General features: G+C 53.9%; 1 protein-coding gene across 1 annotated transcript in view; it reads left to right on the top strand.

Annotated features, from left to right (window-relative positions):
- LOC133355210 (colorectal mutant cancer protein-like) overlaps nt 1-11508 on the top strand; it is a 64966-nt gene extending 53458 nt beyond the window's left edge. Inside the window, exons 11-15 of the mRNA XM_061572570.1 lie at nt 5-239; nt 2682-2915; nt 3997-4097; nt 5974-6096; nt 7097-11508. Of these exons, the coding sequence (XP_061428554.1) occupies nt 5-239; nt 2682-2915; nt 3997-4097; nt 5974-6096; nt 7097-7277 (874 nt within the window). The 3' untranslated portion in view covers nt 7278-11508. The remainder of the gene's footprint in view (nt 1-4; nt 240-2681; nt 2916-3996; nt 4098-5973; nt 6097-7096) is intronic.
- Nucleotides 11509-17978: the final 6470 nt, after the last annotated feature.

Below are 17978 nucleotides of genomic sequence, written 5' to 3'. Positions count from 1 at the left end.
CCAGCACGACGAGTTCGACAGCGAGCAGCTGCGACGCGGACCTGAGCAAGGAGGACGAGCAGCGGCTGCGCGACTACGCGCAGCAGCTGCGAGCCGACTGCGCCGCCGTGACGCTCACCATGCTGGAGCTGGAGAGCGTGCACCTCGACGCGCTGAGCTGCGACGTGAAGTCGCGCGGCGACGGCACCCGCCTCGACCTCGAGAACGCCGTGCTCATGCAGGAGCTCATGGCCATGAAGGTGAGACGGCCGCGCGCGCGAGAGAGAGAGGAGGGGCCCCCACCCCCCCCTACTCCCTGGGAGGAATGAGCGATCATTGATTGTCTGCCGCATGGGGCACGCTCTCTCGCTCGCTGACGGAGGGAGAGGGCGGCTCGGAAGCACGAAGAGGAACCACAGATGGGAGCGGGGAGGCAGTGGCCGGGCAATAAGCCGGCACCAAATTCGCCACGCAAAGCCACCCACCCAAATCCACCCACCCACCCATAGCCACCCACGCACCCAAATTCACACATCCACCCAAAGCCACCCAAATCCACCCACCTACCCAAATCTACCCACCTACCCAAATCCACCCACCCATCCACCCAAATCCACCCACCCAAAGCCACTCAAATTCACCCACCCACCCAAAGCCACCCAAATCCACCCACCCACCCAAATCCACCCACCCACCCAGATCCACCCAAAGCCACCCAAATCCACCCACATACCCAAATCTACCCATCCACCCAAATCCACCCACCCAAAGCCACCCAAATTCACCCACCCACCCAAAGCCACCCAAAACCACCCACCCACCCAAATCTACCCACCAACCCAAATCTACCCACCCACCCAAATCCATCCACCCACCCAAAGCCACCCAAAGCCACCCAAATACACCCACCCACCGCCACCCATCCACCCAAATGCACCCACCCAAAGCCACCCATCCACCCAAAGCCACCCAAATCCACCCACCCACTCAAAGCCACCCAAAACCATCCACCCACCCAAAGCCACCCAAATCTACACACCCATCAAAATCCACCCACCCACCCAAATCCACCCAAATCCACCCATTCACCCAAAGCCACCCACCCTCCCAAAGCCACCCAAATCTACCCACCCACCCAAAGCCACCCATGCACCCAAATCCATCCACACAAAGCCACCCATAGCCACCCAAATCCACCCATCCACCCAAAGTCACCCAAATCCATCCAAAGCCACCCACCCAAATCCACCCACCCAAAGCCACCCAAATTCACCCACCCACCCAAAGCCACCCAAAACCACCGACCCAAATCTACCCACCCACCCACCCAAATCCATCCACCCCCCCACCCATCCCCCCAAAAACCCCCACCCAAAGCCACCCAAAGCCACCCAAAGCCACCCAAAGCCACCCAAAGCCACCCAAAGCCACCCAAATCAACCCATCCACTCAAAGCCACCCACCCAAATCCACCCATCCAGCCAAAGCCACCCAAATCCACCCACCCACCCATCCACCCAAATCCACCCACCCAAAGCCACCAGAAGCCACCCAAAGCCACCCAAAGCTACCCAAAGCCATCCAAATCCACCATCCACCCAAAGCCACCCACCCATATCCACCCATCCAGCCAAAGCCACCCAAATCCACCCACCCGTCCACCCAAATCCACCCACCCAAAGCCACCCGAAGCAACCCAAATCCACCCAACCCACCCATCCACCCAAATCCACCCACCCAAAGCCACCCAAATCCACCCATCCACCCAAAGCCACCCACCCACGCAAAGCCACCCACCCACCCAAACCCACCCACGCAAAGCCACCCACCCAAAGCCACCCACCCATCCACCCACCCACCCAGAGCCATCCACCCACCCACCCACCCAAAGCCTCCTAAAGCCACCCAAATCCACCCATTCACCAAAATCCACCCATCCACCCAAATCCACCCACATAAATACACCCACCCACCCAAACACCTGCCCACCCAACCGCCCGCCCGCCCACCCACCCACCGCACCCACAAAGCTCTACGATCCTCCATATATGAAGGTGGCGTCTTCCAATTAATGAGTGTTCACACGTGGGAGGAAACCGCAGCACCCGGAGCAAGCCCCACGCCTGCGATGGGGGGGCATCACTCCGAGTACGCCACGCAGACGGAAGCGGACTCGAGTCCACGTTCTGCTGCGCCGCCTTCTCGTCTTCCTGGATTGTTGTCCTAGCGGTTGGCTGCCTCTGGCATTGGTCAAATTTGCCGTTTTGTGTTCGAATGCTCGCGGGTTATGTTAATGCCCACCTCCATCCGTCAGTCTGTCCATATAATCCATCTGTCTCTCCGCACAACGCCTCCATCTCTCTCGTCTTGCCTGTCTTTCCATCCATCCCTCTTTTCCCACCTCCATCCATTCATCTGTCTCATTTATCCACCCATCCGTCTCTCATCATAACTCCTACATCTGACTTGCCTTGCCTATATGTCTAATCATCTCTGTATTCCCACCTCCATCTGTCCCATCCATCCAACTCTCCTCACCCTCCTCCATCTATCTGTCTTGCCTGTCTCTCTGTCCATCCCTCTCTTCCCACCTTCACCAATCTGTCCACCTGTCGCTCCGTCCACCTCTCTTGCCGTGTCCGCGCGCCGGTCCATCACCCCCCCGTGACACCGGTACCCCCCCCCCCCCGCCCCGTCCCCAGGAGGAGATGGCAGAGCTGAAGGCGCAGCTCTACCTCGTGGAGAAGGAGCGGAAGGCGCTGGAGCTGAAGCTGAGCACGCGCGAGGCCCAGGAGCAGGCCTACCTCGTGCACATCGAGCACCTCAAGTCCGAGGTGGAGGAGCAGCGCGAGCAGCGGAGTCGCTCGCTCGGCTCCGGCAGCGGCGGCACCGGCGGCACCGGCGGCGGCACCGGCGCTCGTCTCAAGACGCCCAAGGTCGGCCTGACGCCGGCGGGCGCGGCGTCACCACCGCGTCGTATGTCTAGAGGGTGGTGCAGCATCGCCACCGCGTCGTATGTCTAGAGGGTGGTGCAGCGTCGCCACCGCGTCGTATGTTTAGAGGGTGGTGCAGCGTCGCCACCGCGTCGTATGTTTAGAGGGTGGTGCAGCGTTTCCACCTCGTCGTACGTTTAGAGGGTAGTGCAGCATTGCCACCACGTCATATGTTTCACAGGGTAGTGCAGCGTGGTTGCCATGGCCCTGGTGCAAAGAATTAAATGGAAATCCGCCGTCCAAGTTTCCCTCCCCTCTTCGTATATCGCCGGCGCCCAGGCTGCTCCGGCTCGTGGTGCCCCGGTGCAGTTGCACCACCTGCACACTGCCTGGGACAGACTTCCTCTGTGGGGGTCAGAGGGCACGGGGATGAGCGTGGGTGGGGAGGGGGCACGGCAGTTGAGGGCGCTAGAGAGAGTCACTCGACGAAGCCGCTCGGCAGTTTCCCCGCCGACGTTTAAGCTTTGAATATAAACTCCGACCTCTGAGCCGGGTGGTTCAGAGGTCAGGGCGCTGTGCTGGCAACAGCCGACCGACACGCCGTGCGACGTCCCTCACCCAGCGGTGGATCGAACAAACATCTGCGGAGTCTCCGCAAACGTCACCTTCACGCGAGACAAACGGACGGCGCGCAATCGCGACTCCTCCTCCACCCAGCAGTGGATGGAGCACGCCGCTGCCAACGACCGTGATTACCACGGCGACGCTCTGCGCGCGTCCCCATCCGCGGTTTCCGCCAAATCAATTTCCAGCGGCGTGGAGAGGAGAGGTTCCAATCGTCGCCATTCGTCGCCGCCCAGTGCGTTCCCGATGCTTGGCCCGCGTGTCGCGCCTTACAAACGCGGCTGCCCGTGAAAACAAAACCTCCATTCTCCTCTGATCGTTGCAGCCGTGGAAACCGCAGCGCCCGCCCCGTGCCCCCCTGACTCGTGACCCCGCCCCACCCCCGTCGACCCCTTGTTGACCCCTTGTTGACCCTCGCCCTGTGCCCCCCCCCCCACACACCCCCCTTGCCGGCCAACAGGAGAACGGAGAGACGCTGACCGCGGCGATCACTCTGGCCGAACTCCGCTCGCCGCTTCACGACAACGACCTGGCTAACGAGCTCTCCGATGCCCTCCACAGGTCAGCTGTCTGCTCATGAATCAATTTGGTCGTTGGTACTGGGACGGAGGTCGGCGGCGAGGGGGGGGCAAGCCTTGTCCTTGCTTACGTAGGGCTACCCGCCTAAGACACCTTGGGCGGGTAGCCACGTGCGCATAGCGTCGGCAGGATGTTTAAGCAAGATTTCTCTCGTCTGTATGTTGTACAGTAATACTGGGTGCTTCAAAAAGATGTTAACGCTTCTGAGAATGTGCAACAACGCCACAAGACATGTGCTGTCTCCGGGCTCTGGAGATCACCTGCAGAAGATCGCAGTGGAGACTTTTTGAGGCTATTAACGTACATGTGTTTACATGTTACAGTGTATTATTATAATACGCTCTCACGTGTTAAAAACATTTTGCAGCACCCTGTATATGCGTGACCATATTGCCCATTTGTCCTATTATTATTATTATGTACGTTGAACTTCTTTGGCACCATACTTAGCCAACTCGTGCTCATCGGAGGTGCGGGGGTGGGGGGGGAAGGACAACAAACTAAATACAACGGCAACAACAACAACGACGACGACGTCAAGTTCTAAAGAAATGAGTTTTCAATCAAGGTGATTGTCAAAGTGCGTAAGACACCAGTAGCCTTCCTAATACCGCAAGGAGGAAGAGCGTTCCAGACGGCCGCAGGAGCGAGTCGGGAAGCGCCGCGACGAGAGAGAGCGAAGTTGCCGCCCCTCTGCCGTCGCGTCTCTCGGCGTCGACCTCGGACACGAGCGGCGGCAGCGTCGCCCGGACGTCACTCATTTGAATCCGGATGGGATCCGTCGATCCGTTGAGCCCACGCGCTCGCACAAAAACAACGACCCCCCCCCCCCCCGTGTAGCCTGTAACAGACTGTAGGGGCAAGTGCTGTTTGCGAGCGCCTATGAAGGCCGGCACGGCACACGAGGGGGTGGGTGGCCAGCACCACGCCCGGCCGCCTTTGTCTCCCCAGTGGCGATGCTTTTACACACCGCACCAGCTACTCATTTGAGGCTGAGTCGACCTAGGGGAGGCCCAGGACCGGTGCAGATAATCACGACCGGTGTTGGTGGCCGCGAGCGGGAATCGAACTCGGGCCGACGAGTTTCGTTAGCGCAGCCTGAATACAAATAAGCCAAATACAAAGATCCCCTCCATATAGCCTTAATAGACAGTCGGGGCAAGTGCTGTCAGCGCGATCGCCCTTGATGCACACACGCTCGCACACCTTGGCTTCATTCAGGGGTTGACATTTCAGAATTTTCGCAACCCACCCAATATAAAATCAGAGGGCGGCCACCAGCTGTGTTCTGCAGCTCATCGGATTCCTCCAGCACGAGTAAATATTCCGATTCTGTTAGCGGTCGGCACCGCTGGGCTCCCGCAACCCAGGAGGGTCCGTCGGTGCCCGCGGGGTCCAGCAACGTCGCCGGCGGTCTTCGAATCCCCGCCCCGCCGCGTCCGTTTGCCCACCCAGCCGGAGGCAGTGGGTCGCACCGCAGTGAGTGGACGGCCCAGGCTGGCGAGCGGTGGGGTGCATTGTGGGTACGCGCCCCACCACTTCCGAGAGCACGGCGCGGAGAGCCTCTCTCTCCCATTGGTTCGCTGCAGCGAAGGCTCCTTCGGCCGGCGGTGCCGTGAGCGGCCATTGCGGGGCTGCGCCTTTTATTATTATTATTGTTATTATTGTTTAGTATTTTATTACAAATGTTTTTTTTTTATTCCGCATTATTTATTGTTTTTCTGACACTTTTTTTATTACTTTCTTATTATTTCAGATTTATTAATATTTGATTACACTTTATTATTATCATGAGTTTTATTTATTTTATTTACTAATAATTTTTATTAAAAATGAATTGCCACCGCGCCCCTCCTAGGGAGAAGAAGCTGAAGGTCCGTGTGCAGGAGCTGGTGGCGGCGCTGGAGAAGCTGACGCGGAGCAGCGAGATCAGGCACCAGCAGTCGGCCGAGTTCGTCAATGACCTCAAGCGAGCCAACAGGTGACCCCCACCCCCCCCCCACGGGTGACCCCTTGGAGTGACCTCCACGGGTGATCCCCACGGATGACCCCACGGGTGACCCCCTGGGATGACCCCTTGGGATGACCTCTTGGGTGACCCTCAGGGGTGACCCCATGGGTGACCTCCATGGGTGACCCCCATGGGTGACCCCCACAGATGACCCCCACAGATGACCCCCATATAACGCGGACGCGAATTGTATATAACGCGATTGAGTAAATGGAACCACGTCGCAGCGTGAGTAGGAATTGCACGGCTGCCCCGGCGTAGCATCATCGCACGAGGCGGGATGCTGCTGGATGCTTCTAGACGCTACCCCCACGCGCCTCGGTCTTTGTCCGGCCTGCGTGCGTGTCTCACGTGTTATCGCGCACTGTGCTTTACCCCTCTGTGTTATATATCGTTTATTATAACGCGATTTTACATCACGCGGTGTTCTTCAGGAAAGCGTTGTAGGAGAAACAGACCGTCACCTACGTGGCCGTGGCCTAACCAGAAATTTCAAATGGTGCGATTGTGCGCATGTCCGTGTGTGTCTGTGTGTGAGTCTGCGCGTGTCCGTGTGTGTTTGTGTGTGTCTGTGTGTGTGTCTGCGCGTGTCCGTGTGTGTCTGCATATGTCTGTGTATGTCTGCACGTGTCCGTGTATGTCTGTGTGTGTCTGCACGTGTCCGTGTGTGTCTGCGCGTGTTCGTGTGTGTCTGCGCGTGTCCGTGTGTCTGTGCGTGTCCGTGTGTGTCTGCGCGTGTCTTCGTCTGTCTGTGTGTGTCTGCGCGTGTCCCTGTGTGTCCGTGTGTGTCTGCGCGTGTCCGTGTGTGTCTGCGCGTGTCCGTGTGTGTCTGTGCGTATCCGTGTGTGTCTGCGCGTGTCCGTGTGTCTGAGCGTGTCTTCGTGTGTCTGTGTGTGTCTGCGCGTGTCTGTGTGTGTCTGTGTGTGTCCGTGTGTGTCTGCGCCCCTACGCCGCCCATGCCCCCGCGCAGCAACCTGATAGCGGCGTACGAGAAGACGAAGAAGAAGTACCAGAGCAAGGTGAAGAGGCTGGAGGCGCAGATGGTGTCCATGGTGGAGCGCCACGAGACGCAGGCGCGGATGCTCAAGCAGCGCATCGCCCTCCTGGAGGAGGAGAACGCTCGCCCGCCCGCCAACGAGACGTCGCTGTGACCGCGGCCGGCGGGCGGCGACCGGCGGGGGGCAACCAACGACGGGAAACAGCGGTGGCCGCAACGGCGGCGGCAACACCATTGGCGGCAACACCGGGGGCAAGAACAACGGCAGCACGTGGGGTGCCCGCCAAGGACTGCTCGCCGCTCCATCACCGCGACACGCACACACACACACAAAAAAGACAAAGATGCCCCGTGTAGCCTGTAACAGACTGTAGGGGCAAGTGCTGTTAGCGAGTAGCACCTTATGAAGGCTGGCACGGCGCACGAGGGGGGGGTGGGTGGCACAGAGATGCACGTGTTGCCTGCGCTCCCGGGAAACGCGCAACGCTGGGCCAACGTCGGGCCCGTCGCGTTGGGCCAATCGCGCGAGGTTCGGATGCGTTTGGCCACCAGCGTTGGCCCAACGTGTTCCATGCCACACTGGGGGGGGGAGGGGTGAGGGGGGGGGGTTACTCGGCCGGCCACTCACAGAGGTTAGCTGCGGGGTTTTCGAATTCAGAAATCTGCGGCACATCGGCCCTGGTTTGTCCCAGGGCCAATGTGCCGCTTCCGCATATTTTTCACATTTCGAAAAAATTGAAAAAAGTTGCCAGTCGGATGCGTCCCCTCGCCGCCCCACCGCTGTTGTAGGCTGTCGGGGCGCACGCTGTTAGCAAGCGCCTATTAAGGCCAGCACAGAGCACACCAGGGGAGCGGCGGGGGGTGGTGCCGGCCAGCGTTGCGGCTGACGCTGCTCCCTCTGGTGTCGATGTTCACCGTACGCCATCGGGAGCTCTTTTTTTCAGGCCGAGTGGACCTAGAGGAGGTGCGGGCAGGGTTTGTAGATATATGGCCACTTTTGCCGTGTGCGGGTTAAGAGACGGAATGCGGGACAAACGGGATTGGATCGCGGTGCGCGAATCGCTGTGACACAGCGCACAGATGCTCGCGTGCAAAATGCAAAAGACAAATTTCCCCCCAATGGCCTTCGACAGTCCGCTGGGGCGGAATCTGTGAGCGAGCAGCCATTCAGGCCGACACGGCACACGAGGGGGTGGGTGGCCAGCATCCACGCCCGGCCGTCTTTGTCTCCCCAATGCTGATGTTTTACACACACTGCACCAGGTACTCAATGTCAGGCGCAGGACCGGTTCGGATATTCGTCACTGATGTGGGCTGTGAGCTGGAATTAGAACTCGGGTCGCTGGGTTCGTCACGCGCTGCGCTAACCGCAGTGCCACCGCTCACGTGCAAACACACGTGCAGACACGCGCGCATTTCTGTACAAATATGGGTGTGTATTGCATGCATCCCAATTTAACTGATAACCTGCAGCTTTGTTAACCGGATTTCCAATTAATTTCCTGGTCAAATTAAGTGCCATTTACTCGATTTAAAGATTGTAAACTCAATAGAAGGTTAAAAAAAATGTTCCTACTAAAAGTATTCCTACTCGTGAACAAGGTGAAAAAGAAACACGCATTTATATTTTTTGGCGAGTGAACACACGGAGGATTTGGCGAATACGTCTTTAGTGCGATAAAAGTTCCACCTTTGACAGATCGCATCCAATCAGAAGGTTACTTTGCAATACGCAGAACGCGACAGGTGCCGTCCAATCACAGGCAGCGACGATCGGGAAGCTGCTGTGAAATGCGCAACACGTGACAGGTTCCGTCCAATTGCCGGTGGCTACAATCACGACGTTGGTGTAAAAGCACAGAGCGGCACACAATGGCCAGTTAGTAGTCGTTACAGAGACGACGATTGTGAGTACGTCGGGAAAAGCAGCAATGTTGAAGTGCAAGGCGATCAGTTTGAAAACTAATTTTTGTAAAACTGATTTTTGTGTATTCTTGGTTCTTCCGGTAAAGTCACGTAGAAGGGAAATCATAACATAAAATTTAAAAAATAAAATTCTCACGACGTTTCCATTGCAACACAAACAATCATCATCCTTGATGATGAGAATTGTATTGTTTTAAATATAATTATTTTATTATTTCCCTTCTACGTGACTTTACCGAAAGAACCAAGAATATGAATCCCTGCAGTCACGAAAGCTTTAAATTGCTTTTTGTGTGTTTAGTTTGTCGTCCTTCACCCGCACCTCCGGTTAGCCCTGGTTGGCTACGTACGGTGCGAAAGAAGTTCAACATACCATACCCACACCTCCGGTTAGCGCGGTTGGCCACGCACGTACAGACGGTCTTCAGCGGGTAATTCCAGTCCAGTATTTGCCGATATATTTTGCGTTTGTGGGCCGTGAATGCAGGCAAAACGGATTTCTCTCCCCTTTTGGAATGGCATCGCGGGATCTTCAACGTGCCAGTATAAACACACACGCGCAGTATTAGCCACGTCCCGTTCCGGTGACGCCTGCAAGTTGCAGGATGTTTTTTTTAAGACGTCGTTACTCGCCGCAGAGAACCACGGTGGACGTGATCGCCGCCACTCTATGAAGAGCCAGCGCCAAAACTGCCCCGTACCCTGTCCCGCGTGGCCTTTCATTCCCGATTCCCGTTCCGTTCACGTCCAACTACGTGAACGGAATGGAATCAGAAACTGAACCGTACGTGCGTGTACGCCACCGTGCGTCATCGTACGCGTACGCTATCCATTTTTCTTCCGATTCCGTTTTGATGACGTACACATACGTACGTGTACGTCATATGTCACGTAGGATGACGTATACTGACGACCACGTAGGATGACGTACACATACATATGTGTACGTCATAGTACACGCACGTCAGCCCATGTCACGTAAGATGACGTACACCGAAGATCACCTAGGATGACGTACACGTACGTACGTGTACGTCATTGGAACGGGTTAAAGAGTTAACCAGGTCGGCCTGCCGGGTTCCGAGCCTCGAACCTCTGTCAAAAGCGGCACACCCCTGGGCCGCGTCGTCGCCCCCGATGAAATAACGATCGCGATTGTTTTTTTTTTTTGTTACGTCACGCCCTTTGCGTTCAGGGTGTCCTCGGCCATTGTAACTTTCGCCAACTTGTGCGACGAGCGTTCGTCTGCGTTTAATCGCGCTTCAAACGAAACTAAAAGGCTCCTTTCGGGGAGAAGGAAAAAATTGGCGGAGATATTTCCCCCACGTTGGTGGCCAATTCGGCCGCCAAACGCCACATCTCTGGCTGGCGCCAGCCGTCCGGCGTCTCTGCATCGCGGCTGCCTGCGATCCACCGCTGCGCAGAGGGGAGGTTGGTGGTTCACCGCACCTTCCCGTCGGCGTCGAGGAGGAGCCGTAACCCCCTGATCTCGCCAGGAGAGGGCAGCGCAGCAAAGGGTGGACCAATCTCCACCATTATTCCATCCGTACGGGGAACAGAACGTTGGCCCCTCGCCAGAGGTCGCAACCGGGTACCCAATACCCGCACCCTACCCGATACCTGGCTACCCGTACCCGGCCGGGTTCGGGTACGGGTACCCGTTTGCGACCCTGGTGCGGCCGGGTACGGGTAGGCCGTGAGTCACTGGTGAGTCACCGTTTGTCACTCATTTCGGGTAGCGCACGGGTACGGCCGGGTACGGGTATGGTACAGGTACCCATTTGCGACCCTGGTGCGGCCGGGTACGGGTACGGAATCAAAACCCGTTTCCGACCTCTGCCCCTCGCTCACACGCGTGGGTTTTCCCTCCGGGTGATTCAGGTTTGCTCCCGCGTGCAGAAATAAAAACCACTCGCATCGTAAATCGGCTCAGACCGTCTTAAAATAAAATAAATCCCCAATGTAGCAGGACCATCCTGAAACGAGTCACTGGAGCTCGTTTTGGCTTTACTGGATGCATGGAAGGAGGGATAAGAAATGAATAGCAGTGGTCGTCTTAAAATTCTGATGCCAGCTTTCGCTGTGGGCATGGAGTGCGTGCAACACACAACGGGGCGGGCACGTCCACGCGGAGAGCAGCGCTTGTAATTAATGTAAATATAAGCCTCGACTTGCAAACCAACTTTTGCACGCACAGGAGTATGCAAGAGATTCGTAGGAAGTCATTTCAAGTTACGCGCGTGCGTGCGCGTGTGTGTGTGCGCACGTGTGTGTGCGTGTGTGTGCGCGTGCATGTGTGCGTGTGTGTGCGTGTGTGTATGTGTGTGCGCGTGCAGCGCTCGGCAGGGCGAGAGACGTGCATCTCGCGACGTGACGATTGACGAATCGGGAATGCGTTCAATCTCTCGCGCGTACGACCCTGCGCCCGCGCGCGTACCGGCAGCGGTGCGTCTCCCCCCCCCCCCCCCCCCCCCACTTTAATCCACGTCGCGCAATCGTCGCCACGTCCTGAGCCGAAGAATCCGTCCGGAGCTTCCGCAGTGCGTGCGTGAACCACAGGGAGCTGCAACAAGACCAGCCCGTGTGAGCGAAGTGGACGCCACGGATCCCTTCAAGTGACCTCTGACCCACACAGTGGAGACGGTCATCTCCCCTGCGCTTGAGAACCCGGTGTGACCACAGGCCACTGACTGGATTCGAACCCAGGTGGAGGTCAGCCGGCTCAGCGCTCCGAGGCTGCAGGGCAAAAGATTCCCACAGGGGCGGCCTCTCCAAGCCGCCTCTCTCTTTCATTCGCAGTCTCGTCAAAGCAGAGCGCATTTCTGCACATTTGGCAGATGCTACGGAATTATATAAATCTAAGCACGCCATATAAAAAAAAAATTATAAGATTCCCCCTAATAGCCATGCAAACTCCTGGGACAAAGTGCTATTAGTGAGCATCTTGTCTTCCCAATGCTGATGCTTACACACGCGCACCAGATACTCATTCAGTGTTAAATGGTTTCCTGGTGTGCGCGTGTGTCAGTATTGGGTGTGGGGAGCGGTGGTGCAGCGGTTAGCGCGAGGCTGCGCCACGAAACCGGCGACCCGAGTTCGAATCCCGCTCACGGCCAACACCGGTGACGTTTATCTGAATCTGTCATGGGCCTCCCCTAGGTAGACTCAGCCTCAAATGAGTACTTGGTGCGGTGTGTAAAAAAAGACATCGCCACTGGGGACACAAAGGTGGCCGGGCGTGGTGTTGGTCACCCACCCCCTCGTGTGCCACGGTGCCGGCCTTCATAGGTGCTCGCTAACAGCACTTGCCCCAACAGTCTGTTCAGGCTATATGGGATGGTGGGGATCTTTGTCTTTGTCGTCATCGGGTCCTCTGTCGAGGTGAACTCGACTTAGGGCTTGCCCCAGTACAAGTCAGATCCCCACTTGCCGCCGATGACCGACAGTCGAACGCACACTCATAGTTCTTTCGGTAAAGTCACCATGTAGGTAAAAAATGAAATAAAAATTAATAAAAAATAAAAATAATAAAAATCATTTTTTACCTACGTGATTTTACCGAAAGAACTAAGGTTATGAATCCTTGCAGTCACGAAAGCTTCAAATCTAGAGTCGAACTCACGTCAGCGCACACACACACACGTGCATCGACCGGTCTGTGACGACTCTTTTCATAGTGGGACACTTGCAGACGTGGCTGCTTCATTGTTATGTAGTTGTACATATATTTTTATAAGACGCCTTTATGCAGATCATAGCGTATATATATGTGTGTGTGTGTACTTTCTGTCGGGTGGAGGGAAGCGGATGCAAGCGGATGCAAGCGGATGCAGAGATGCCAACTTGGCTCGTAGTGACGCGTGGCGCGTTGTTAACGGTTCCGAACCAAAGTGGCTTCATTTCGCAGTGGTCTGTCCCTCTCCAATCCTTCAAATCCCCCCCTCCCCACCCCGCCTCTGTAAGATGGGCCGTGTCAGCGATATGAAACGCCAGGGCTCTGGGTGACGAGTCCAACGCCTTGCTGAGCAATCGACAGTCCCGTTTTGGATTATTTTTTTTGCTTTGCCTAAACATGGAGCGCCGTGGCGACGAGATGTTAACTACCTCGCCTGGTATGCAGGAGGTCGTGGCTTCGATCTCCCGACCCTGACGATGCCTGCTGTGTATTTGGAGTTTGCGGTGTCCGTCTCTCTCTCCGTGGCCGCGTGGATTTTTCTCCCGGGTCCTCCCGCTTCTTTTTCTTCCCACGTCCGCATTTCGAGTCAACGTCACCACGCATTGGCTGCTGATGCTGCTATGATGATGATGATGATTGTGATGATTAGTCGCCACTTCGTCTGAGCTATTATTTGTGATAGCCAGGTCGCAGCTGCATAGCTCAGTGGGCCTTACCTGGTCAAAATAAAATAAAATTCGCTTATCTTCTTGGTTCTTTCGGTAAAGTCACGTAGAAGGGAAGTAATAAAATAATAAAAATAAAACATAATAAAATAATTGTCGCCTCGACAGACCTGGTTTCACCTGAGGACGGCTGCTTGCGTTGTGGCCGAAACGTCGTGAGAATTATTTTATTATGTTTTATTTTTATTATTGTATTACTTCCCTTCTACGTGACTTTACCGAAAGAACCAAGAAGATGAATCCCTGCAGTCACGAAAGCTTTAAATCGAAAAATTCGCTTAGTTGAAGTTTAAACAAATCTGCGCTGGACTTCCACTTTGCTTCCCCGTCTCTGCTGAAGCTCTCTCGTGACGGCCTTGCAGACCTTCCCATTGGCACCGGGCCCCTGGAACGCATGGCCCGGCACAAGGAGACAACCCTGAGCTCAGATGTCCCACGGCAAAGTTGTTGTCGAGCCCACGTGCCCAGTAAATGTGCAGCGTCGGGGGGGGGGGGGACAAACGTTAGCCCAACGTTGACCCAACGTTGACCCAACGTTGGCGCGACGTTGGCCCGCTTCCTGGGGCAGTCGGCGTGCGTCAAGCTCTCTGGCTCACGCGGCCGTACAGACATCGCTCCCGTCTCAAACATAAAAGCCCGTCTGCTTAGATGCGCTCACACCTTATCCCCCCCCGCCCGCCACCCACCCAAAGACAAGGGGGTGCTTCAACTATATTTTAATTATTTTAATTAAGTATAATTAATTAAAATAAGTACAATTGACTGAAATTTTGCATCATAATTAATTAATTGTAATTAAGTAAAACTATCGTGAATGAAATTATCAACATTTAATTATTCAAATGACAATAATTTTTATTAGTTTAATTAATTACAATTAATTAAAATGTATTATAATTATTAACTGAAGTTACTAATTACAATTATGATTGTTATTTAAAAAATGAAACTTTCTGCCGAGGGTTCAAGTTCATTTATTAGGTATAGCCCTGTGAGCCATTCGGCTCTTGAATCGGGTGCAACCGCAACAAACAAAAAACATGAACAAGAAAACATCTTAAAGTGAATATGTAACTGAGTGCAAACTGAAAATCCAGGGGAAAAAACCCAGCAAAAATTCCAGAAAAAAGCACCGTACACCAACGCTGTGTGCAAAATTCCCAACCAAAAAACTTTTCGAAATCACCAAAATAAAGCCATAAAAGCAATGTAACAGTGATCATAGGAACTGTGACCGAATCTTCACAATAAACGACAAACAACATGTACCACCAAACCCTGCAGCCATAGCTGGCTGCATAGTCACTCCACAACAGCAGGAGCATCAGTCGGAGTATCAAATGTTTCAATGCAACTTTAAGTTCAGCGTGGCCAGCACCTCCACCACCACTTTGCCGACGAGTTTCAAGACGTCGTCCACTTATTTATATATTTATGTGTGCATATAATATATTATTTATATCTACGTATATAAATGTGTTTATATATTTGTAATAAATATTTAAATATTCATATATTTATATTCATATATTCATTTATATATAAATATAAATGCACACATATGAATATATAACTATATAAACATTTATATATTTTCAAATGTAAACATATTTATATATATACATTCATAAATATTTATATGTATAAATACACATCAATAAACATTCACGAACAAAAAACAGATGTCGCTATTAGTTGTTGTCAAGGCCGCGTGGCCAGTGAACGTGACTTGCCCTCGAGACCCAAGAGGATGAATCCCTGCTGCGAAAGCTTCAAATTAAGACGTTTTAAAACACGTAAGGCTTTCGCGTCCAATATTATTCATAATATAGGTTTTTGGGTTAGATCGCGTTACTTATAAATGTGTCGTAACCCTCCACCACCCGACACGGCCAACCAGTAAAACACGTGTCACGTTTACAAAAGGACGAATTAATTCACTTCTTTAGCCCACCGGTGTGTCGAAGAGCGAATCAACATCAGTGAATGATTTTGTCCTTTTGTCAACGCGACACATTTTTTTACTGTTTGGCCGTGTCGGGTGGTGGAGGGTTACGACACATTTATAAATAACGCGATCTAACCCAAAAACCTTTTATTATGAACACGATGTATTAGTTGGCTGCTGCTGCAGGCTGCTGCTGCTGTTGTTGTTGTTGTTGCTGTTGTTGTTGTGAATGAGCGGCGGGCGTGGTGGTGAACTCTGCTTCTGTCTCGTCTTGCTGCTCGGCGCCCTCGCAGGGGAGAGAGGGAAGTTGGTGGGGCGGTGTGGGGGGGGGCTTGTGTGGGTTGTTTTATAAATAAATAAGTAAACGATGACAACATTTGTGTCTTCCTTTAGAAGTTTGGGGGGGGGGGTCAGATGGGGAAGGTCAGGGGGGGGTCAGGTGGGGAAGGTCAGGGGGGGGTCAGGTGGGGAAGGTCAGGGGGGGTCAGGTGGGGAAGGTCAGGGGGGGGTCAGATGGGGAAGGTCAGGGGGGGGTCAGGTGGGGAAGGTCAGGTGGGGAAGGTCAGGGGGGGGTCAGGTGGGGAAGGTCAGGGGGGGGTCAGGTGGGGAAGGTCAGGGGGGGGGTCAGGTGGGGAAGGTCAGGGGGGGGTCAGGTGGGGAAGGTCAGGGGGGGTCAGGTGGGGGGAGGGGGTCAGGTGGGGGGGGTCAGGTGGGGGGGGGTCAGGTGGGTGGGGTCAGGTGGGGGGGGGGGGTCAGGTGGGGGGGGGGTCAGGTGGGGGGGGTTCTCATCCGACAAGTCGTCACGCCACCCCGCCGATGCGTCGATCCTCCTGCCCGGCTGTTGCCGGAATAACGCGTGGTGGTGGTGGTGGCGGTGGTGGTGGCGGTTGTGGTGGTGGTGGCGGTGGTGGTGGTGGTGGTGGCGGTGGTGGTGGTGGCGGTGGTGGCGCACACTGGGCTCGCGGTCCACAATGACCCATAGAGACCCATAGAGACACACAGTGACCCACAGAGACCCAGAGATATGTAGTGACACACAGTGACCCATAGAGACCCATAGAGACACGTAGAGACACGTAGAGACACAGTGACCCATAGAGACCCACAGTGACCCATAGAGACACATATAAACCCATAGAGACACATAGAAACCCATAGAGACACGTAGAGACACACAGTGACCCACAGAGACACACAGTGACACAGAGACACATAGAAACCCAGAGACACGTAGAGACACACAGTGACCCACAGAGACCCAGAGATACGTAGTGACACACAGTGACCCATAGAGACACACAGAGACCCATAGAGACACAGTGACCCATAGAGACCCAGATACACGTAGTGACACACTGTGACCCATAGAGACACACAGTGACCCATTGAGACACACAGTGACCCATAGAGACCCATAGAGACACACAGTGACCCATAGAGACCCATAGAGACACGTAGAGACACGTAGAGACACAGTGACCCATAGAGACCCACAGTGACCCATAGAGACACATATAAACCCATAGAGACACATAGAAACCCATAGAGACACGTAGAGACACACAGTGACCCACAGAGACACACAGTGACACAGAGACACATAGAAACCCAGAGACACGTAGAGACACACAGTGACCCACAGAGACCCAGAGATACGTAGTGACACACAGTGACCCATAGAGACACACAGAGACCCATAGAGACACAGTGACCCATAGAGACCCAGATACACGTAGTGACACACTGTGACCCATAGAGACACACAGTGACCCATTGAGACACACAGTGACCCATAGAGACCCATAGAGACACACAGTGACCCATAGAGACACAGAGATCCATAGAGACACACAGTGACCCATAGAGACCCATAGAGACACGTAGTGACACACAGTGACACATAGAGACACAGAGACCCATGGATACACAGAGACCCATAGAGACACATAGTGACCCATAGAGACCCACAGTGACCCATAGAGACACATAGAGATCCATAGAAACACACAGTGACCCATAGAGACACGTAGAGACACATAGATGATTTCGCTTATAAATAAGTAATATTTAAAAAATATTTTTTTTTTAACACGCTTTAATGAAATGTACCGTACTGGTATTGGAAGAACTCCACGACTCCAGGAAGTGTCCCCGAAGCTTGCCACAACGTGAACGGCCGTGGTGATTTACGGCCAACGTGAGTTGAGCGTGGACAATTAGACCCAAGCCTAAACATAACATATATAAAAGATGGTTTTAAAATATATGTTTCATTTTTATGATAGAATAGAGTATTGTCATCAGTAAGACATAAGTATACCAAGTTTGCAGTCGATACGACATTGGGAAGTGGGTTAAAATTGAGTTACAAGATTTGAGGATACGACAACGACAGACGAGTGAGTTAAATAAAAGCGTTTAATAAAAAAAGCAATTATGGCCGCGTCTCGCACCCTAGGATAAGAACCCCTGGCTTGGAAGTTTGTGTCGTGCACGCAAAGTATGGCAATGATTGTATCGAGGGACTAATTGATTCTAATTAGAACTAAGAGGCCACGTGTCAGCAGAATCAATGTTGAT

The sequence above is a fragment of the Lethenteron reissneri genome, chromosome 50 (assembly GCF_015708825.2).
Source record: "Lethenteron reissneri isolate LAM-NWPU_2019-01 chromosome 50, ASM1570882v1, whole genome shotgun sequence".
Classification (NCBI taxonomy): Eukaryota; Metazoa; Chordata; class Hyperoartia; order Petromyzontiformes; family Petromyzontidae; genus Lethenteron; species Lethenteron reissneri.
The sequence above is the reverse complement of the archived record's forward strand: the minus strand, read 5'-3'. Positions and strand labels throughout refer to the sequence as shown.